Genomic DNA, 24,264 nt, shown 5'->3' on the forward strand with positions numbered 1-24,264 from the left:
TTTGGAAAAAGATCTGGCAGTTTCTTAAAAAGTTAAACACACATTTTTCCCAATAACCCAGAAATTCCACTCCTATATATTTATTTAAAAGAAAGAAAATATATGTCCATAGAGATTTACCCAAAAATGTTTATAGCAGCTTCATTATAATCAAACATGGGAAAAGCCTGTATTCACCAACAGCTGTGTGGATAAACAAACTTTGCTATATCCACACAATGGAATTCCACTCAGCTAAAAAAGGAAAGGATTATTGTTACACACAACATGAAGAAATCTCAGAAACATTATCTGAGTGAAAGAAGCCAGAAACAAAATGGTTCCTAATTGATCATCCCATTTATATGAAGTTCTGAAACAGGGAAAACTAATCTATGGTAAAAAACATTGGAATCGTTTTTTTCATCTGAGGGTGGAGTGGGGGTGGGGATTGACCCAGAAGTTAGCATGAGGAAACCTCCTGGGGTGATGATAATATTCTATATCTTGAGAGGTGTTTGGATTATACGGGTGTATATGTTTGTCAAGGCTCATCAAAAGGAACCTTAAAATTGGTGCATCTTGGGGCTTCCCTGGTGGCGCAGTGGTTGGGAATCCGCCTGCCGATGCAGGGGACACAGGTTTGTGCCCCAGTCCGGGAGGATCCCACGTCCCACGGAGCGGCTGGGCCCATGAGCCATGGCCGCTGAGCCTGCGCGTCCGGAGCCTGTGCTCCGCAACGGGAGAGGCCACAACAGTGAGAGGCCCGCGTACCGCAAAAAAAAAAAAAAAAAAAATTGGTGTATCTCAACTATACATAAATTTTACTTAAAAAATACTAAAAAGATATTGAACCCTAGGTAATGATATGTAAGTTGAAACAGTTAGGGGTAAGTATCCTGATGTCAACAATTTACTATGAGCCACAGAATCTAAGCGGTGGGTTTCTGGGAGTTCACTGTATCATTCTTTCATCTTACCTGTATGCTTGAAAATTTTATAACAAAATCTTGGAAAAAATCTTACACAGAAGCTCAATGTACAAAATACAAAAACACAGAGTGACTCTGGTTGGAGCAGGAGTGGGGCCCCAGAGCCCCTACCTTGTTTTCTGGGGTTGTCCCTGAGGAGCCTTCCTGGAGCTCTGGGAGGCGGAAGAACACAGCTTGAAATTACTGCGATAGACAGACAGCCCTCCTGCTCAGGCTGGGGATGTGGATGATGAACTCCCAAGACCAACACTAAATCTAGCTCAGGAGCAAGATGCAGTAGTACCGTGGGGATTTCAGGTATCTAAACACCTGCCCAAACCTGAGTCCACTAAAACCAGGGTATCACTAACTTCTTGACTTGTCCTGCTAGCAGTCTCGATTCAAAAAATGTAGAAATAGTGAGGAATTGCTACACAGAACTGAGTTCTTATCAAATAGGAAGGGCTGATAGGTGACAGTAAAGTGATGAGTCATTGGGAGAAGGCTACCAGATGGCTTTGGGATTAGGGATGGACAATGAAGGGAACACTGGACATAATCATAAGTGTATGTTAGAAAAGGCTACCCAAAATGATAATCTGATGAGATTCTAACAAATGAAGAAGGAAAGAGGAAGGCATCTAAAGAAACCAAAGTGGCTGAAGTGGTAGCTGGAGCAAAAAACCAGGGATGAACACAAAAGTCTTCTACACACGACTTTAGTACCATTTCAAGAAAGCAAAAGTCAAAAACTAAGACAACTGAAAAGGATTTTAAACATGTAAACCCACGCACATATGGTCACCTTATCTTTGATAAAGGAGGCAAGAATATACAATGGAGAAAAGACAGCCTCTTCAATAAGTGGTGCTGGGAAAACTGGACAGCTACATGTGAAAGAATGAAATTAGAACACTCCCTAACACCATACACAAAAATAAACTCAAAATGGATTAAAGACCTAAATGTAAGGCCAGACACTATACAACTCTTAGAGGAAAATACAGACAGAACACTCTATGACATAAATCACAGCAAGATCCTTTTTGATCCTCCTCCTAGAGAAATGGAAATAAAAATAAACAAATGGGACCTAAAGAAACTTCAAAGCTTTTGCACAGCAAAGGAAACCATAAACAAGATGAAAAGACAACACTCAGAATGGGAGAAAATATTTGCAAATGAAGCAACTAACAAAGGATTAATCTCCAAAATATATAAGCAGCACATACAGCTCAATATCAAAAAAACAATCAACCCAATGCAAACATGGGCAGACCTAAATAGACATTTCCCCAAAGAAGATATACAGACTGCCAACAAACACATGAAAGGATGCTCAACATCACTAATCATTAGAGAAATGCAAATCAAAACTACAATGAGGTATCACCTCACACCAGTCAGAATGGCCATCATCAAAAAATCTACGAACAATAAATGCTGGAGAGGGTGGGGAGAAAGGGAACCCTCTTGTACTGTTGGTGGGAATGTAAATTGATACAGCCACTATGGAGAACAGTATGGAGTTTCCTTAAAAAACTAAAAACAGAATTACCATATGACCCAGCAATCCCACTACTGGGCATATACCCTGAGAAAACCATAATTCAAAAAGAGACATGTACCACAATGTTCACTGCAGCTCTATTTACAATAGCCAGGACATGGAAGCAACCTAAGTGTCCATCGACAGATGAATGGATGAAAAAGATGTGGCACATATATACAATGAAATATTACTCAGCCATAAAAAGAAACAAAATTGAGTTATTTGTAGTGAGGTGGATGGACCTAGAGTCTATCATACAGAGTGAAGTAGGTCAGAAAGAGAAAAACAAATACCGTATGCTAACACATATATATGGAATCTAAAAAAAAAGAAAAAAAGTGGTTCTGATGAATTTAGGGGCAGGACAGGAATAAAGACGCAGACGTAGAGAATGGACTTGAGGACATGGGGAGGGGGAAGGGTAAGCTGGGACGAAGTGAGAGAGTAGCGTTGACATATATACACTACCAAATGTAAAATAGATAGCTAGTGGGAAGCAGCTGCATAGCACAGGGAGATCAGCTCGGTGCTTTGTGACCACCTAGAGGGGTGGGATGGGGGGGAGACGCAAGAGGGAGGGGATATGGGGATATATGTATATGTATAGCTGATTCACTTTGTTATACAGCAGAAACTAACACAACATTGTAAAGCAATTATACTTCAATAAAGATGTTAAAAAATTATTTTAAAAATATAAAGTGAACTATTGGAAATAAAAAAAAAAGGATGTACTTAGGGCTAGAAGAAAAAGAGAGAAAAGTTAGGAACACTTCTTACATCAGATGGTTTAATATGAACAGAAAGCATGTTTAGCATTTAATGATGTCCTCTATTAAAGGGAACGCTCTTCAAACCAGAAAGGGCCAAAGAGAGCTCCTGCCCTTGAGTACAGACACGTTTAAATGTGACCATAGAAATAAGGTCAGTAATAGCTGAGAGTTTAGAAACCAGGAGAGGCGGCATCCAAAAAAATAGGTTCCTGTATCCAAAAGGGAAAACAAGTAGACTCTGGCAAATACTGATTCATGAGTTGATGCAATCCCTGGAAAATTCTAGGGTGAATTATTACACACAAGGTTGATAAGCACTTGGAAAAGGAAGTAATGATGACTAGGCAGCAACAGGGGTTCACTGTGAACTAACTGCTTATCTTTTATTGGTTGGTGTATTAGGAGAGATTAGGGATACCAGCAACACAATCTGGCTTTCAGCAGGACATCTAAGTTTTAATGATGTCTTGCTGGATTAGAGACAGAAATGTGATCTCCATGAGGACATGGTCAGACAGATTTAAATGTCTGTTACTGATATGTGTACATTAATGAATAGAATGCCAAAATGAATGGGGGCTCTTGGTGGTGGTGGTGTTTAGTTCTTTCTTTTTCTTTCCATGATTTGGAACTCACACTTGTGAAATCAGAGGATGCTGGAAGGGAAAGCAAATATTTTGAAAAGGTATTTCAAAGATGTTGACAGGCTGGAACTAGGAAAAATAAATAAGATATATCTTATTTGGTACAAATACAAAGTTCTGTACTTACTCAGATTTTAGAAAATCAATTGTATAAGTCCAAGATAGGGGATAACCTTAACATTTGGGGGAATAACATCTACGATTCAGCAGTGTGGTATGGCAGCCAAAAGAGTTGATGCCATCTTAAGTTTGTTTTAATGCAAAAATAAAATCAAAACAAGAAGATGAGTCCTACTGTACCCTGAGATGGTCAGATTGCATCTGAATCACCAAATTTGGTTTTATTTTTTTTATTTTTATTTTATATTGGAGTATAGTTGATTAACTACGTTGTGCTACTTTCAGGTGTACAGCCACTATGGAGGTTCCTTAAGAAATTAAAAATAGAGCTACCATATGATCTAGCAATCCTACTCCTGGGCATATATCCAGAGAAAAACATGGTTTGAAAGGATACATGCACCCCAATATTCATTGCAGTGCTGTTTACAATAGCCAGGACATGGAAGCAACCTAAATGTCCACTGACAGATGAATGGGTAAAGAAGATGTGGCACATGTATACAATGGAATATTATTCAGCCATTAAGAAGAATGAAATACTGCCATTTGCAGCAACCTGGATGGACCTGAATCTGGTTTTAGATGAGACGGTTTAAAATGGAATTGAAATGGGCAAGGGAGATGAAGAGTCACAAACTTCCAGTTACAAAATAAATGAGTCAGGGGGATGAAACGTACAGAGTGGGGAATACAGTCAATAATAATGTAATATCTGAACAAACACAGTGTTTTAGGTCAATTATACTTCAAAACAAACAAACAAGCAAATATACAAACTCATGGAAAAAGAGATCATATTTGTAGTTACCAGAGGTGAGGGGGTGTGTGTGTGGGGATTGGACGAAGGCAGTCAATAGGTACAGACTTCCAGTTATAAGATAAATAAGTACTAGGGACATAATGTACAACATGATGACTACAGCTAACTCTGCTGTATGATATAATGAAAGTCGTTAAGAAAGTAAATCCTAAGAGTTCTCATCACAAGGAAAAAAATTTTTTCTTCTTTTTCTGTTGTTTTGTATCTGTATTAGATGATAGACGTTCACTAAACTTTTCGTGATAATCATTTCATGAGGTGTATACGACAAATCATTATGCTGTAACCTTAAACTTACACAGTGTTATATGTCAGTTATATCTCAATAAAACTGAAAGAAGAAGAAACAGAAAAAATTTGTCAATGGACTTGATAAAATGGATTATGCTTAGAGGGAGGAGGGAGCTAGACACCATGTCACTTGGGAAGTGGCTGAAGGAATTGGAGACGTTTAGACTGGAGAAAAGGCTGTCAGAAGACTGGACTCATTCAACAATGATTCAGAAGGCAGAACTTTGGCTGAAGGAAAAAATTCAGCTCAATATAGAGCAAAGCATTTTAACAATGGAGCAATTAACAAATGAATTGGGCTGCTTTGTGTGGTAGTAAGTTCTTCTTCTCTAGAAGTATGCTAGTAAAGACACCAGTCCAAGATGTAGAGAAAAATCTTACTATGCAGTTTGTGAGATGCTGGATTTGATGTCCACTGACGGCCTTTCAAGGAGGAATTCTACTCCACGAGACTCTGACTCAAACTAGTAAACATAATGTCACAAAGCTTTCTATACAGCGTAAATAACCATGATACTATAGATTACACTACTGATTGCTTATTCCTTCAATATTTAAAAATCCACTTCGATAGAACAGATAGATTTGGGGTTATTAATGAGACTGAGCAAGTATATATAATAAACATGCAATATTACCTTGACAGGATATGAAAAAAGCTTAACAAAACCAAAATCATCTCCTGTGGCTAAGAGGGAATGGTCTTTGGTGAGACTGGCAGCATTCACATCAGTCACATCACTGTGCACTGGCCAGATGCCCTCACAGGTGGGCCCCAGAACACAGGTCCAAGCGTCCCACTCTATCTTCTCAATCTTGAAAAGAAGGAAGGAAAATTAATATATTTTCGTAAAACCTAGAGATCTTTTTGTTTTATTTAAAAGAAACAAACGAAGGCTGAATAGTTCTAAATTATGACTTTGCCAACACCAGGCATCTGTTGTATGCTGCGGTGCCTAAATTCTCAGCTGCATTTTTAAAGTGGTATATGCATTGTCTCAATAACACTGTAGTCAAACCTCCATATATGTTCCCCTAGATAAAGTGAACATGTTGGAATTATGGACACCTGACAATACCAAAGGTTTTTAGTTCTTACCTAGACATTTATCATTGTATATGCCATAAGCTAGATCAGGGTTTCTCAGCATAAAAATTGACATTTTAGGAGGGATAATTCTTCATTGTCAGGGGCTGTCCTTTTTAGCAGCATCCCTGTCCTCTACCTACTGGATGCCAGTAGCACCACCTCCCCAGGTTGTCCCCAGACATTGTCAAATATCCCTGGGAGAGGGGGCAAATTGATCCCAATTGATAACCACTGAGCTAGATTGATCGATGGGGCTGATCATTTAGCAAATTATTTTAAAAAGTCACAGGACATAACTTTTTAAAGGACTGCTTCCTTGGAGGAAAGAGTAATAAGATTCTGCAGTAATAAGATTCTTAATATTCTTTATGCTCTAGAGAGACCATCTTAAAAACTGGAAGAGCTGTTCATATTGTATTGCCACGAATATACATTTTATCCTTTAACACTGTTTTGTCTGAAATTCCCGAACAGAAGATTTACAATTCATGTAGGTTAAATTCTGATAAGATTGAGGATTTTCTTTCCTTTTTAAAAAAAGAAAACAGTAACAGTAACACTTTGTTATTAGACTTTCCTGGGGAATTTGATCTCATTTACTTTCATTCAAGATCTGCTAGTATACCTTAACGTTACAGTTTCTTTACATAAGCACTTTAAAGCACTGTTTAAAAGGGTATAAAAAAATCATTAGAGAACTGTAGCTAAAATTAAAGGCCAGATTGCTCTCTTTGGATCTGGAAACTACTTTCTGGTGCACGATGTTAACGCACCTCGCCTCCATTTCTGTTGTTTTCTGCTTGGTACCACTGCCTAGAAGGGAAATGACAAGATAAAGATGCAGCCAGGATTTTAGTCACAACGTGGGGAGGTGCTATACATATTTTGGCCACTCAAATTTCTCCTCATTTAATATTCTGCGTTTCTTCTGGACACATGCAGAATTGGAACCAAAAAGCTGCGGTTCACCCAGTGACTTGGGGTACCTGAGGCAGGGTCACAGACTTAGGTGACGAGAAGTGGTTCCCCAACAATTACCTCAGTTTTCTGAGGTGCAAGTGGAATCTCCCCAACTCCTTATGACATCTTCAACTGACCGTCACAGGAAAAGAAGCAGGGAACCTCCCCTCTAGTTCTAGAAACGGGCTTTCTGGCCACTGACTCCCTTACAGATACGAGATTCCATTTCTGACACCTTCCTTGTCCATCCCCAATGCCACCTCTCTGGGTGGCACCTTTCCTGGCCTCATTATATAGGGAGGAATGGGCAGTGAGCTGGCATTGCTCACCCTACAGTCACCCCGACAGAACACCCTTGGCCAGATCTGGACAATGTGCTCTCCAGGGGAAGCATGTCTAACTTGTGGGAAGCTACAGAAATCACATTTAAAATGGAGCATTAGGAGTGATCCCTATAACTATACTCAATATCCTGTGATAAACCATAATGGAAAAGAATATAAAAAAAGTATATATATATATATATATATATATATATATATAAAACTGAGTCACTTTGCTGTACAGCAGAAATGAACACAACATTGGGAATCAATTATACTTCAATAAAATAAATTGAAAAAAAAAAAAAGAATGATCCCTGTAACTGACAAAACCCAAAAGGGGTAAATAAACTTGTTAAAAACCCTGGACTTTAGAGGGCAGAAGAGTCCTCCAGGGGTGTCTTCCACAGCACCTTGCCCCAGGCAGGTATGTCACTATCATCATCATTTTGCAGAGGAGGTGACTGGAGCCCACAGAGAGGTTAGTCACTTAAATCCCAGCCTGCTTGGCAAGCAGAGGGAAAGTCGAGCTCCAGAGACTTGGGCTGCTAGTATAGAGCCGGCTTATCTGCACTATGCTGCATCAGATGAATATAAATTGGACATTTTAATATTTGGCATAGTTAACAATTTGCTGGGTAGACTTTGTGTTAGTTTCACCATGACTGTTTCTTAAAAAAAAAAAAATCTTCTTTGAAAAGGAGATTTTCAAAATCCTTCATACTTAAGAGCCTGACAATACTGGTAAGTAAAATGATGAGCTACCTCTTTGGAGCTCTTAGTAATGCCAATACCAGGGTGGCCAGGCTGAGGAGACATTAGCTGGAGGGACTCCCCAACCAACAGCACCAGAGATCAGCCTCTGGAACAATAACTGTACACTGCAGAGGGACAAACTAACTCATCAGAGCCAGAGCCTGGCACTTCAGGAAGACTTAACATAAATTTCCCTTTGGTAGATTTTTTTCTAACATAATAATTGCTCACCTGTCCCAAGTTGGCCTCATCCTCAATGTCCGATTGCATCTTATTTTATCAGCAGAATACTTATTTGGGGCACTAGAACAGGTGAAGTGATGTAAAATGATGCTGCACTGTCTAGGCTGTGAAGTCACACGCAGACCCCTCTAGGCTAGGATCACAGCTCCAAGGTCCTTTTACTTTCCTGGAGCCTTAATCTCCCTGTCTGTAAAATGAGACTGATAAGTATCAGGCGAGGCTGCTGTGAGGACTGGATTATAGGTATATGAAGTGCCCAGCACACTCCACAGATGTTCAGTGAAGGAATGACATAACTTAAAACATCCCTTACTCAAGGCTATTAAAGTTTCCCCATATAAAATAAGTTAAAATGAAGACTGATCAAAGATAAATAAACTGGAGTTGGAGAGTGAGATCAATCGATCCATTAACAGCTTCCATTAATACAATGCCATCACCCATAACAACTTGGGTTTCTTATGTACTGCACATATATTTCCTTTAGAAACAATGAAAATATTATGAATGGACATGAGTCCAGATGTCTCTGGGAGTACATTAGAATACCGGGATTGTTTATATTACTGGCTAACTGAAGCTAGAGAGAGGAAGACGCCTGTCCCTCAGTGGCGTACCCTTGACCCTTTTTCCTCTAAGGAAGCAATATTTCCTTTTCTTTCATCGAAGGTTACATAGCGAAAAAATGAGAGAGATTGTCTCCTGGGACTAAAAGGATGTCCTTAGTGCTAATCAGGCAATGACTTTTTGGCCATCAGGGTTCACTACATGGAAGCACTGTGCAGGCTGAAAGACAAAAGCAGCGAGCCTTTAGGAAGAGCTTTTAGGAAGGCGTTAGTTCATGGATTCAAAAATTTTATCTAGGCTTTGACTTCAGCAATTAAAAGATGGTGTATGTGGCTAAGAGCACGAGGAAAATATAGAAAAAGGAAACAGTTTGCTACATTAGGATGGTCAGGTTGTGGAATGTTTTGTTTTGAAAAATAATTTCTCTTGTTGTAGAAGGTACTTTTACTATTACAAACAGTAACGACTGAGAAAGCACGTTTCAAAACTTTACGTTCATAAAAAGCTTTGCATAAAATGACAGGACACGTAGAATGGGAAAAGTAATATGTAGCATCCAAATTGTTAGCTCAGTCATTGTCTTCTGGCAGAGAAAAATTAAGCAGAATGCCAACTATGCATTGCTACGTTTGTGGTATAGTAAATCCATATGTCCTCAGAAAGTAGGAAACCAGGCTAAGCAGGCAGATTTAAGAAATGGTCAAGCTTAAAGATACACAAACTATAACTCATATTAGTGAATAATAACTGATAGGTTTTGTTAAAATGCACATACTAAATTTTCATGAAATACTTTTTAAAAAAGCTTTGTGTCTGACTGTTACCTCTGAAGGTCTTATTATATGCCGTTTGCCTCTTGGAGCTTCAAAAAAGAGTTGTTCTTTGGCACCTGAATTAACTTGCAGTAATTTCCCTGTTATGATAGAATAAAGTAGGAAGACAATTAAACTCTGCATTTATCTTTTTGTTATAAAGTGATGAGCATGATTGCAACTATTTTGATTCATTTTAATCAAAGTCTCATAAACTGAGTAAATATATGTTGAATGATCCAGAAGTGCATGTAAAGACAATTACATGGCAAGGTACAAACTCCAAAGCTATGATTTTTAAAAATACGAACCTCATAAAATCTGACTTTGAACATCCTTCAAAACTAGAAGAATCAAGCTTGCTGTGTTTTCCTCTGTTGCATTGAAAGTAGCTATTTTTCCAAAGCCTGACAAAAATTTTTTTTTTGCTCTTTTCCCCTGTTGCCTCCTAGCACAGAAATGTAGTAAAAGCAAACTGCTTTGGCAAGAATTATGGCACTGGAAGCAAGAACCTCGTAAGCGTTTGTGCTTACTAGGATATAAATTCTAAATTTGCCCTTTAACATTTAGAAACAGGAAGACAAGGACACATAAAACAAACTGTAAATGCTCATTCCATTTCCCCCTTCCTTTTTTAATTGAAAATTTATAAAGAAATCTGAGACTTTTCCCAAAACAAAATGTTGAGCAAAAATAGTCTTTCGGTCTGATGTAAATTTTTAATCTTGGACTCATTTTGATTAATGTTGAAAAACATTAGATTTCTTAATTCTCCTCCTATCATATCAATGATCCTCTATGGCTTGAAAATTTAAATGACTCAAAAGATCTACTTTCTAGTATTTTTTCAGCGTGTTTTAAACGATGGGAAATCTCAAACATATATGGAAGTAACAGTATAAAGAAGCCCTATGGGGCCAATGTCCAGCCTCGATGGTTATTAGCACATGGCTGGCCCTGGTTATTCGCACATGGCTGGCCCTGCTGCAGGAACCTCCTCATTCCCTCACCCCAGATTACTTTGAAGAAAACGTCAGATATCCTAACATTTCATCTGCAAATAATTCAGTGTACATATGCACACTAACGTTTCCTACTCTCTCTCTTTCTTGCATAACTATTTATATCTAGTAGCCTTGAAATGTCCTTCGTGGAAAAAATAATAGCAAAGTAAGAACTCCGTGTTACATCATGTTCTTTAAAGTTTAAGTGGGTACCACCTAGGTCTGAAATCTAGTTTGGCTAAACTTCAGGAGTTGCAGGTCTGTTTCTAAATGACTAATTAAAAACAAGTTTCTCTCATTTCCTAAATGAAACCTGGATCATTTCCAGTTTGCTGAGTTATAAAATAGTGATTAGGGGGTTTGCCTTGGCTGTGAGGAGCAAGTAAATTTGAAAACGTTTTCTCTGAAATGGGCCCGTCTTCCGGACTTTATGGCTCAACATACACAAATCAGAAAAGAAAAAAGGGAGTTAAATGAGCTTTGGCTATTTAGCATTATATGAAAATGAGTAATCAATATTTTTCCAATGAACTAGATATATCTGCAAAGTATACTTTTAGAATTCTCAAGAGTGACTGCAAATAACAAAGGATGTGGGAAAAGGATTAAAAGATTCAATGAAAACATTCTTTGAATATAGATAATTTTAGATATTTTTGGCCATGAGATCAATACTAAGAGAACTCAAAGGATTGTAGCTCTCGGATAATCCTAACAACTCACTTTACACCAGTTTCAAAGATCATGCTTTACTTTAAAAACAACCCAAAAACTATAAAAATAGCTCAGGGAAGTATTTTCTGACTGCAGAAATGTTTACAAAATGCAGAATGTTTACAAAACCACTTCTGCAAGCACCAGAAATGCTTTGCAGCTCCACAGACACCTGTGGGTACCTACCAAGCCCACGCCCTTCCCTGAGAACTGCCCTGCACCGTGGGCTGGGCCCCTGCGGTCTTGTCTGCACTCTGGAGGTGGACGTTGACCCAGGAGCGACCAGGCTGGAGACCAGGCTAGAGAGTCAAATTCTCTCTCCTGGGAAATTGGAATCTTAGGCTGAATCAGTGGGTGCCTTGCTGGGAGGAGATGTAGCCTTTGGGACTGGGGGTGGCATTTGGGGGCAACAGAAAGTGGGTCTTGTGCAAATGAATTAGGGAAAGCCGGCCTGTGCAGAGAGAGGGGCTACCAGCAGGCACCAGACCCAGGAGAGCAGTGGACACTGAGATGGGCTGCCTCAGAGCAGGAGAGGGGAGCTCCCTGGCTGGGTTCTAGGCATTTTCTGATTCATTCCTAAAGCCAGTTCTTGGGAGATGTGGCTTCCTGCTCTTGGATTCTATGAAATATCCCTATCTTTCCAATGAAGTCATTCTTTATTCTTATTTTTAAATTTAAGCTGGCTTGAGTGGGTTTCTGAAATCAGGGATATGAAGAAATTTTTAAAAAATCAATTATTCTTGTGTTAGGAAGGTAGAATTATGGGTGTGTTTCCCCCTCCCAAAATTTTCTTTACTACTGTTATTAAACTGTATTTTTTTTTTTTTGAAGCACAGAGGAACGATTTAGGTCACCACTCCTTTTTTTCCACTGCCTGCTGCTCTGTAATATATAACCATGGAAATATTCTGAAGACAGGAGCAGAAGCAAAGAGCAAAAAGTATAATTTGCCCCTGAATAACAGTAACCCTATTCTTTTAGAATCCTCACATTTTTATTAACAAGAAATGTCTATTCACACAGAATAAGAGAATTGAGATAGCTGTCCCCATCACTAAGCAGGTACAGTAAATCACACATATTGCAGGTGCCTAGAGCTTTATAATCCAGAGTGATTCATACATGTCACCCCGGTTGCTATAGAATTTACAAGTTAGAACAATTCCAAAATTGGTACTAAATAAACCAAACACATCAGGGCATTTGCAGTGAAAATGGGAATGAGATGTTCTATCATGGCTCAAACTGTTAGTTGGTAAAAGATCTTACAGTCCTGATATTTCTGGAAATGAACTAACAGCAGCGAGAAAATACCCTTCCATGTTTCCTCTCTTTCCATTTATATTTTTTCTTTCTCAGGCATTCTGTGCAGGAGCTTTTATTCAGGGGTAGCTGCTGTTCCTGCACAAGCCCGATGAGCTTTTCAGTTTTCCTGGGACCTGAGGTTGCCATGGACACGGAAGGCTGCGGAGGCTGGCGGCTGTGCCATTCCCCACCCTTGACGAGCCAGCTGGCTCCGGCAAATGTGTTCACTATTTTTGACAAGATCAAAGGAATGAAACAGATCCCTGCATCTAAGTTCTGCTCTCTTCCCTCTGTAGGCCCTCGAGGCCCTGCTGTGAAAAGCTAGGCTGATCTTGAGGCAGCCTGGCACGTGCTGGAGGGTAGGCATTTTAGGAACTGGGAGATCAGGAGCAGAAGAATATCAATATGACACACGTCTCATGGCAACAAAATTGGAGTTAAACCAGGGAAGATTCACGGGTACACTTGCTCTTATTCTCCAGATGGCATAACTCCTCCCTAAAAATCAAAAATATTCTGTTCTCCTCTCAGGCCACAGAAACCATTTGGTCTGATCCTCTTAACTAACTGAAGGGGCCACTTCGGATGAGAGGCAACGTGGCTTTTTAAAGACCCTGGCCTCCTTACTCTGTCTTTCCCATCGCCCTATGTGCTAGTTGGACCACAGACTCTGGCTTTGGGCAGAACTATGGAAATAGTGAGGTTTGCCTCTCTCCCTGCAAAGTGATGGCTCCACACTGAGGACCTTAAAACCGACCTCCGCCCAGGCCCCTCTATGGTGGCAGCCCACCGATCCCCACCAAGGGCTTATTCTTCCCATCCGGAGTTAATTCCTCTTTATATCCCTACATCTGACAGAGGGCCTACAACACATTTAAAGAATAAAAAAAAAATAACCTTCCTCAAATGTAAATACAAGTGCAATGTCCCATCTCATTGCCATTTAGGATAGCTACTATCTATCAAAAACAAAACAAAAGAGAAAATAACAAGTGTTGGTGAGGATGCAGAGAAGTTGAAACCCTTGTGCACTGTTGGTGGGAGTGTAAAATGGTGCATCTGCTGGGGAAGACAGTATGGTGGTTCCTCAAAAAATTAAAAGTGGAATTATCATTTTTTCCAGAAATTTGACTTCTGGACATATACTCAAAAGAACTGTACACCCTGTTCATAGCAGCATTATTCACAATAGCCAAAAGTTGTACGCAACCCAAGTAACCACTGATGGATGAATGGATAAACAAAATGTGGAAATAGGCAGTCTACCAGGAAAAGAATTCAGAATAATGATAGTAAAGATGATCCAAAATCTGGGAAATAGAACAGACAAAATGCAAGATACATTTAAAAAGGACTTAGAAGAACTAAAGATGAAACAAACAACAATGAACAACACAAAAAATGAAATTAAAAATACTCTAGATGGGATCAATAGCAGAATAACTGAGGTAGAAGAATGGATAAGTGACCTGGAAGATAAAATAGTGCAAATAACTACTGCAGAGCAGAATAAAGAAAAAAGAATGAAAAGAACTGAGGACAGTCTCAGAGACCTCTGGGACAACATTAAACGCACCAACATTCGAATTATAGGGGTTCCAGAAGAAGAAGAGAAAAAGAAAGGGACTGAGAAAATATTTGAAGAGATTATAGTTGAAAACATCCCTAATATGGGAAAGGAAATAGTTAATCAAGTCCAGGAAGCACAGAGAGTCCCATACAGGATAAATCCAAGGAGAAACATGCCAATACACATATTAAGCAAACCGTCAAAAATTAAATACAAAGAAAACATATTAAAAGCAGCAAGGGAAAAAAAACAAATAACACACAAGGGAATCCCATTAAGGTTAACAGCTGATCTTTCAGCAGAAACTCTGCAAGCCAGAAGGGACTGGCAGGACATATTTAAAGTGATGAAGGAGAAAAACCTGCAACCAAGATTACTCTACCCAGCAAGGATCTCATTCAGATTTGATGGAGAAATTAAAACCTTTACAGACAAACAAAAGCTGAGAGAGTTCAGCACCACCAAACCATCTTTACAACAAATGCTAAAGGAACTTCTCTAGGCAGGAAACACAAGAGAAGGAAAAGATCTACAATAAGGAACTCAAACAATTAAGAAAATGGGAATAGGAACATACATATCGATAATTACCTTAAATGTAAATGGACTAAATGCTCCCACCAAAAGACACAGACTGGCTGAATGGATACAAAAACAAGACCAATATATATGCTGTCTACAAGAAACCCACTTCACACCTAGAGACACATACAGACTGAAAGTAAGGGGATGGAAAAAGATATTCCATGCAAATGGAAACCAAAAGAAAGCTGGAGTAGCAATTCTCATATCAGACAAAATAGACTTTAAAATAAAGACTATTAGAAGAGACAAAGAAGGACACTACATAATGATCAAGGGATCGATCCAAGAAGAAGATATAACAATTGTAAATATTTATGCACCCAACATAGGAGCACCTCAATACATAAGGCAAATACTAACAGCCATAAAAAGGGGAAATCAACAGTAACACATTCATAGTAGGGGACTTTAACACCCCACTTTCACCAATGGACAGATCATCCAAAATGAAAATAAATAAGGAAACACAAGCTTTAAATGATACATTAAACAAGATGGACTTAATTGATATTTATAGGACATTCCATCCAAAAACAACAGAATACACATTTTTCTCAAGTGCTCATGGAACATTCTCCAGGATCGATCATATCTTGGGTCACAAATGAAGCCTTGGTAAATTTAAGAAAATTGAAATTGCATCAAGTATCTTTTCCGACCACAACGCTATGAGACTAGATATCAATTACAGGAAAAGATCTGTAAAAAGTACAAACACATGGAGGCTAAACAATACATTACTTAATAATGAAGTGATCACTGAAGAAATCAAAGAGGAAATAAAAAAATACCTAGAAACAAATGACAATGGAGACACGACGACCCAAAACCTATGGGATGCAGGAAAAGCAGTTCTAAGAGGGAAGTTTATAGCAATACAAGCCTACCTTAAGAAACAGGAAACATCTCGAATAAACAACCTAACCTTGCACCTAAAGCAATTAGAGAAAGAGGAACAAAACAACCCCAAAGTTAGCAGAAGGAAAGAAATCATAAAAATCAAATCAGAAATAAATGAAAAAGAAATGAAGAAAACGATAGCAAAGGTCAATAAAACTAAAAGCTGGTTCTTTGAGAAGATAAACAAAATTGATAAACCATTAGCCAGACTCATCAAGAAAAAAAGGGAGAAGACTCAAATCAATAGAATTAGAAATGAAAAAGGAGAAGAAACAACTGACACTGAAGAAATACAAAAGATCATGAGAGATTACTACAAGCAACTATATGCCAATAAAATGGACAACTGGAAGAAATGGACAAATTCTTAGAAATGCACAACCTGCCAAGACTGAATCAGGAAGAAATAGAAAATATGAACAGACCAATCACAAGTATTGAAATTGAAACTGTGATTAAACATCTTCCAACAAACAAAAGCCTAGGACCAGATGGCTTCACAGGCGAATTCTATCAAACATTTAGAGAAGAGCTAACACCTATCCTTCTCAAACTCTTCCAAAATATAGCAGAGGGAGGAACACTCCCAAACTCATTCTACAAGGCCACCATCACCCTGATACCAAAACCAGACAAGGATGTCACAAAGAAAGAAAACTACATGCCAGTATCACTGATGATCATAGATGCAAAAATCCTCAACAAAATACTAGCAAACAGAATCCAACAGCACATTAAAAGCATCATACACCATGATCAAGTGGGGTTTATTACAGGAATGCAAGGATTCTTCAATATACGTAAATCAATCAATGTGATACACCATATTAACAAATTGAAGGAGAAAAACCATATGATCATCTCAATAGATGCAGAGAAAGCTTCTGACAAAATTCAACACCCATTTATGATAAAAACCCTGCAGAAAGTAGGCATAGAGGGAACTTTCCTCAACATAATAAAGGCCACATATGACAAACCCACAGCCAACATCATCCTCAATGGTGAAAAACTGAAAGCATTTCCACTAAGATCAGGAACAAGACAAGGTTGCCCACTCTCACCACTCTTATTCAACATAGTTTTGGAAGTTTTAGCCACAGCAATCAGAGAAGAAAAGGAAATAAAAGGAATCCAAATCAGAAAAGAAGAAGTAAAGCTGTCACTGTTTGCAGATGACATAATACTATACATAGAGAACCCTAAAGATGCTACCAGAAAACTACTAGAGCTAATCAATGAATTTGGTAAAGTAGCAGGATACAAAATTAATGCACAGAAATCTCTTGCATTCCTATACACTAATGATGAAAAATCTGCAAGTGAAATCAAGAAAACATTCCCATTTACCATTGCAACAAAAAGAATAAAATATCTAGGAATAAACCTACCTAAGGAGACAAAAGACCTGTATGCAGAAAATTATAAGACACTGATGAAAGAAATTAAAGATGATACAAATAGATGGAGAGATATACCATGTTCTTGGACTGGAAGAATCAACATTGTGAAAATGACTATACTACCCAAAGGAATATACAGATTCAAGGCAAACTACCTATCAAACTACCACTGGCATTTTTCACAGAACTAGAACAAAAAATTTCACAATTTGTATGGAAACACAAAAGAACCCGAATAACCAAAGCAATCTTGAGAACGAAAAACAGAGCTGGAGGAATCAGGCTCCCTGACTTCAGACTATACTACAAAGCTAGAGTAATCAAGACAGTAGGGTACTGGCACAAAAACAGAAAGATGGATCAATGGAACAGGATAGAAAGCGTAGAAATAAATCCATGCACATATGGTCACCTTATCTTCGATAAAGGAGGCAGGAATGTACAGTGGAGAAAGGACAGCCTCTTCAATAAGTGGTGCTGGGAAAACTGGACAGGTACATGTAAAAGTATGAGATTAGATCACTCCCTAACACCATACACAAAAATAAGCTCAAAATGGATTAAAGACCTAAATGCAAGGCCAGGAACTATGAAACTCTTAGAGGAAAATATAGGCAGAACACTCTATGACATAAATCACAGCAAGATCCTTTTTGACCCTCCTCCTAGAGAAATGGAAATAAAAACAAAAATAAACAAATGGGACCTAAAGAAACTTCAAAGCTTTTGCACAGCAAAGGAAACCATAAACAAGACCAAAAGACAACCCTCAGAATGGGAGAAAATATTTGCAAATGAAGAAACTGACAAAGGATTAATCTCCAAAATTTACAAGCAGCTTATGCAGCTCAATAACAAAAAAACAAACAACCCAATCCAAAAATGGGCAGAAGACCTAAATAGACATTTCTCCAAAGAAGACATACAGACTGCCAACAAACACATGAAAGAATGCTCAACATCATTAATCATTAGAGAAATGCAAATCAAAACTACAATAAGATATCATCTCACACCAGTCAGAATGGCCATCATCAAAAAATCTAGAAACAATAAATGCTGGAGAGGGTGTGGAGAAAAGGGAACACTCTTGCACTGTTGGTGGGAATGTGAATTGGTACAGCCACTATGGAGAACAGTATGGAGGTTCCTTAAAAAACTACAAATAGAACTACCATATGACCCAGCAATCCCACTACTGGGCATATACCCTGAGAAAACCATAATTCAAAGAGTCATGTACCACAATGTTCATTGCAGCTCTATTTACAATAGCCTGGGGATGGAAGCAACCTAAGTGTCCATCATCGGATGAATGGATAAAGAAGATGTGGCACATATATACAATGGAATATTACTCAGCCATAAAAAGAAATGAAATTGAGCTATTTGTAATGAGGTGGATAGACCTAGAGTCTGTCATACTGAGTGAAGTAAGTCAGAAAGAGAAAGACAAATACTGTATGCTAACACATATATATGGAATTTAAGAAAAAAGTGTCATGAAGAACCTAGGGGTAAGATAGAAATAAAGACACAGACCTACTAGAGAATGGAGTTGAGGATATGGGGATGGGGAAGGGTGAGCTGTGACAAAGCGAAAGAGAGGCATGGACATATATACACTACCAAATGTAAGGTAGATAGCTAGTGGGAAGCAGCCGCATAGCACAGGGAGATCAGCTCGGTGCTTTGTGACCGCCTGGAGGGGTGGGATCGGGAGGGTGGGAGGGAGGGAGACGCAAGAGGGAAGAGATATGGGAACATATGTATATGTATAACTGATTCACTGTGTTATAAAGCAGAAACAAAAAAAAATGTGGTATATACACACAATGCAGTAGTATTCAGCCTTAAAAAGGAAAGTAATTCTGACACGTTACAACATGGATGAACCTTCAGGACATTATGCTAAATGAAATAAGCCAGTTACAAAAAGACAGATACTGTATGATTCTACTTATATAAAGTACCTAGAATAGTCAAATTCATAGAGACATGAAGTGGAATGGTGCTTGTCAGGGTCTGGGGGATGGAGAAGGGGGAATTACTATTTAATGGGTATAGGGCTCCAATTTTATAAGATGAAAAGAGTTCTAGAGATGGATGGGGATGGTGGTTGCACAATAATGTGGATGTATTTAATGCCACTGAACTCTATACCCAAAATGGTTAAGATAGTAAATTTTTATGCTAGGTGTACTTTACCACAATCAAAAATAATTTTAAAGAAATCTTCCCAATCAAAACATATTCTTCCTATGCCCCAATTTCTCTTGGTCCTTCACTCCATAAAATGTAAATAATAATTGGTTTTAACCCCCTAATGGTCAACATAGTGGTGGGATTCACGTATTATGTCAGGTGTTGTGTGTGTGTGTGTGCTGGGTTCTAAATAAAACTCACCACACTCTATTCTACATATGCATAAAGATGACCCTCACTGTTCTAAAGCTTTCTCACAAAGGGGCATATCTAGGGATTTAGCCAGAGAACAAACAGGGTGAAATCCTTGCTTTTTTTTTTTTTTAAATCCTTGCTTTTCAAAAAAAACGATAAAGCATAGAATATCAAAGAAGGTGGGTGAGAAGCAGCTGCTTCCATTCACCCCCTGGACGTCACTGGTTCCTAGATGTCTCCCAGGCCAGTGTCCTGCTTGATCATACATGCCAGCCTAAGCCCTCAGCGCTGTATCTGGATGGTCCTGACGTAAAAGTGAGAGGAACTTATCTGATTTCCCTTTGCCCTTCTTGGGACTCGCACCTCTCACAATAAATGATATGCATGCCTTCTTCCCATCTATTGCACTGTGTAAAACGCCTGCGGGTTGTAACACTTAAGTCCAAATTCTGGTGCAGCAAGTACAGCTACAAGTAAATCCCTGCCTGGCAGAAGGATCAGTCTCCGGCCACTACTTCAAGAAATATGTGAAATAAAATATTCTGGCATCTCTGAAATAACCCCTTTTTGGTCAAGGCCCTCATCATCTCTTTCTCCTGGTTTATTTTAGTTGCTTTCTAACTCCAGCCTCACTCACCCTCCCCAGGATGGTAGGGAATGCCTCACTCTAATCTCTCAGAGTTACCTAATGCCTACAGGATAAAGTTCAGGGTTAAACTTCCTAGCTTGAGGTAACAATTCCTTTACTTGCTGTCTTGGCCTTTCTGCATTCCCTGCCCTTCCCGCCCTCAGCCACTCAGCATTACTGTTTCTTAATCCCCCATTCTTCTTCCCACCTCCACGTAGTGGCACACCCTGATCCTTCAGAGCCCGGGACGCTCGTCTCAGATGTCGCCATCTAGTGAACTTCTACTCACCTTTCAAGATCCATCTCAAAGGTCACTCCTATGAAGGCTCCATGGATTCCCCCGGGAGCTCTTTCCTGAGACACCACTTACTACCACAATAGACTAAAACTTCTCTGAAAGCTGGGACCCTGCCTGTTCCAAAGCAAATCTGCCCTGGACTCCAACATCAGCCAAGTCCCCGGGATGGGTTTTAAAAGTGACCCACCCTAGAGCACGGATGCTGCACCCTGGGTACTTAATGCTGGCTTGGCCCACTCTGAGCCCCTGCTCACCACTTGCCCTGTGACCCACCATTTCTTACTCCCTTGCTTTACCCAGTCTGTGCTCTTATATTGTTCAGGTACAAGCATGTCTCCCGCACTAAGTTATAAACTTTGCAGAGAGTAGGAACCACGTCTCACTCCCTTCTGGATCCTCCACATTTTCTGGCTTAAGACTGCACATGGCAAGAGCTAGGTTTGTTACATAAATAAACAGACAAATCCCCATGGCATCTGTGGGCATGACTTGGAGGAGGTAGGGGGTAGGTTGGGAGTTTTGAGAGAAACCAGAGAAACTCTAGGTGAGCTGAATGTAGTTTCCTACCTCCAATGGAGGGTGAAAATTACTTGAAACCTCTTGGGCAGTTCTCTGGGAGACGGAGAAAAGGGAATGCAGTAAGGAGGAGATACAAGGCAAGGACACAGCATGCCATACTCAGAGGTGAAGTGGTGGCTTGCTATAGTAATAGCTATGGCAATAGAAGGCAGCATATATCTTCAGCAGTCTTAAAACTCAATGGCTTGAGTTAATAATAATTATAGGGACTTCCCTGGTGGCGTAGTGGTTAAGAATCTGCCTGCCAATGCAGGAGACACGGGTTTGAGCCCCAGTCCGGGAGGATCCCACGTGCCGCGGAGCAACTAAGCCCGCGAGCCACAACTACTGAGCCCACGTGCTACAACTACAGAAGCCTGCGCACCTAGAGCCCGTGCTCTGCAACAAAGAGAAGCCACCACAATGAGAAGCCCATGCACCTCAATGAAGAGTAGCTCCCGCTCGCCGCAACTAGAGAAAGCCCACACGCAACAACGAAGACCCAACACAGCCAAAAATAATTAAAATAATTATAATAATTTTATAAAAATTCTATTATAATTAAAATAATTAAAATTTAAAATAATTAAAATAATAATTATAGTAGTGGTAGTAATAATAGTAGTAGTAGTGGTAGTAATAATAAAAAATAATAATAATATGGAAAAATACTCGAAATGTTAACAGCAGTTGCCTCTGGGTTCTAAAATTACAACCAGTTCTGTTGTGAGTTCCCCCCTCTGTTTTTCTTTAAAACTCAACTGCCATTTGCTCTGGAAACAGTATATGAATGGACATGATTTTTAAAAACTGAGATTATATTTTAAAAGCCACAACATACTTTACCTCTAGAGTCCCAGTCAATGTGTGTAATGTAACTAGAAGCACCTTTACAGATGCCAACCCTTTTGCTTGTAAGGACGTTGTAAATATCCACAAAGTTATCATGGGATGCCACAGCAAGGTATTTTCCTGTATCTATAAAGAAAAAATGAGTGGTTAACACCAAAACATTTTATGTGGGAATTTACTTCCAGGGACTTAGCATTTTTAAATGGGTTAAAGGTCAAGGAAATATTTAAAAAGGGTCCACTCTTGTAACTTTTTGTCCCAACACATTTTAAAAAGTTTTGCTGTCATCTTCACCTTTTGAAAATTTAATGTCAGAGATCATTTCTTTTCTGTGATGGAAGGAGACCATGTCTTCAACAGTGTCGGCATTTACAACCAGGAAACTTCCATCATTCAACCCAACTGCTAAGGCTTTCCCATCAGGGGAGAAAGCACAGCATCTTCCACCTACAAAAGAATCCACAAAGAGCACTGTTATGATCCGAGACTTCGCTACCAAACAAAGCAAATGAAGAGATGGGGAAGTGTGCATGTGTTCATGGACACGTGACTGTGTCTTTAAATTAACACTCCTGGTGAGAAGAACTAAAACTTCATAATTTAAAATATTTCTTCCCTCCAAACCCAAGGACAATGATTATAATATTAAAAATAAGTTTTCAATTTCTTTGAGGTTTATCCATTCATTTCTTCGTATCTGAATACCTGGAGTTTTCAAAAGACAAGTAGAGTGAAGGGGGAAAAGGAATAAAGGATTAATATAACCAGTATTTCTGCTCCCAAGACGTGATACTTAAGAATGGGAGTTCTGGGCTTCCCTGGTGGCACAGTGGTTGAGAGTCCGCCTGCCGATGCAGGGGACACAGGTTCGTGCCCCAGTCTGGGAAGATCCCGCATGCCGCGGAGCGGCTGGGCCCGTGGGCCCGTGAGCCATGACCGCTGAGCCTGCGCTTCTGGAGCCTGTTGCTCCGCGACGGGAGAGGCCACAACAGTGAGAGGCCCGCGTACCGCAAAAAAAAAAAAAAAAAAAAAAAGAATGGGAGTTCTGTAATAAAATTTCTGGAAACTAATTTTTTTCATATCATGCTTTACACAAAAAACTTACTTTAGAGCACCTTATTGTTCTACTTTTAGTCACTCTAATTCTCTGATCCGTAGATTATAATCCATAATTCTAGAGGTGGAAGATTTTGTTCCTGTCTCTTCTGTCATGAGAAGAATGGAATATGGACATTCTCTCCAAGGGTGTCTGCACAACTGCGCTGAGGGTGCTACATGATCAATGCTTTCTACTGCTTTGTAGGGTCACAGGGAGACATTTCCGCATGAAGAGTATGGACTCGGTGGGGGGTATATTTAATAAGAATCCTATTTAAGGACAGGCCCCTCCCTAGCCCTGTTCTTCTTATTGTCAAGACTTTGGTGAGCACAGCCCTAGGATGGGACAGTCGTGCTGCCTTGTGCTAAGGCATTCCAAACTGAGCTTCCACACCCACCCCTCAGCCACTGTTCAGAGCAGGCTGAAAAGCCACATTCACACCAACAACTTTAAATTGGCTCATCTGAAGTATAAAATACCTTCCTTCCTTTCTTCATCCATTCACTTTGCAGTTATTTACCTACTATGAATCAGGCACGGTGCTAGTGCTGAAAGAACAGAAAGACCAGCCCTTGAGGAGGGACAGCACGATTAGGTTAAGCATAAAAATTTATTGTACATGGGCTTCCCTGGTGGCGCAGTGGTTGAGTCTGCCTGCCGATGCAGGAGACACGGGTTCGTGCCCCGGTCCGGGAGGATCCCACATGCCACGGAGCGGCTGGGCCCGTGAGCCATGGCCGCTGAGCCTGCACGTCCAGAGCCTGTGCTCCGCAGCGGGAGAGGCCACGGCAGTGAGAGGCCCGCGTACCGCAAAAAAAAAAAAATTATTGTACAAATGATGACACTTGACAGTAAAAGGGAGAGCTATTAATAATTACACCAGGACACCAGCTGTAAACTGGGTTGAGTGGCCATCCTAACTCAGATGTGTTAGCTGTTCTTTTGAACTAATTTTTAACCTAGTGAATAAAGTCCATTGGCTGATATTCAAGTCACTCACAGCGAGGACTTGGTCTGTTATTTCCCCAATACAAATTAGTGGCC

General features: G+C 39.6%; 1 protein-coding gene across 1 annotated transcript in view; it reads right to left on the minus strand.

Moving 5' to 3' along the window:
- Nucleotides 1-24,264, minus strand: part of EML6 (EMAP like 6) — a 320,117-nt gene that overhangs the window by 55,328 nt on the left and 240,525 nt on the right. The window contains exons 23-26 of the mRNA XM_067705051.1: nt 22,416-22,568; nt 22,116-22,247; nt 9,917-10,005; nt 5,792-5,968 (exon numbers count right to left, since the gene is read on the minus strand). Coding sequence (XP_067561152.1) covers nt 5,792-5,968; nt 9,917-10,005; nt 22,116-22,247; nt 22,416-22,568 — 551 coding nt within the window. The remainder of the gene's footprint in view (nt 1-5,791; nt 5,969-9,916; nt 10,006-22,115; nt 22,248-22,415; nt 22,569-24,264) is intronic.

This window comes from Pseudorca crassidens, chromosome 14 (assembly GCF_039906515.1).
Source record: "Pseudorca crassidens isolate mPseCra1 chromosome 14, mPseCra1.hap1, whole genome shotgun sequence".
Taxonomy (NCBI): Eukaryota; Metazoa; Chordata; class Mammalia; order Artiodactyla; family Delphinidae; genus Pseudorca; species Pseudorca crassidens.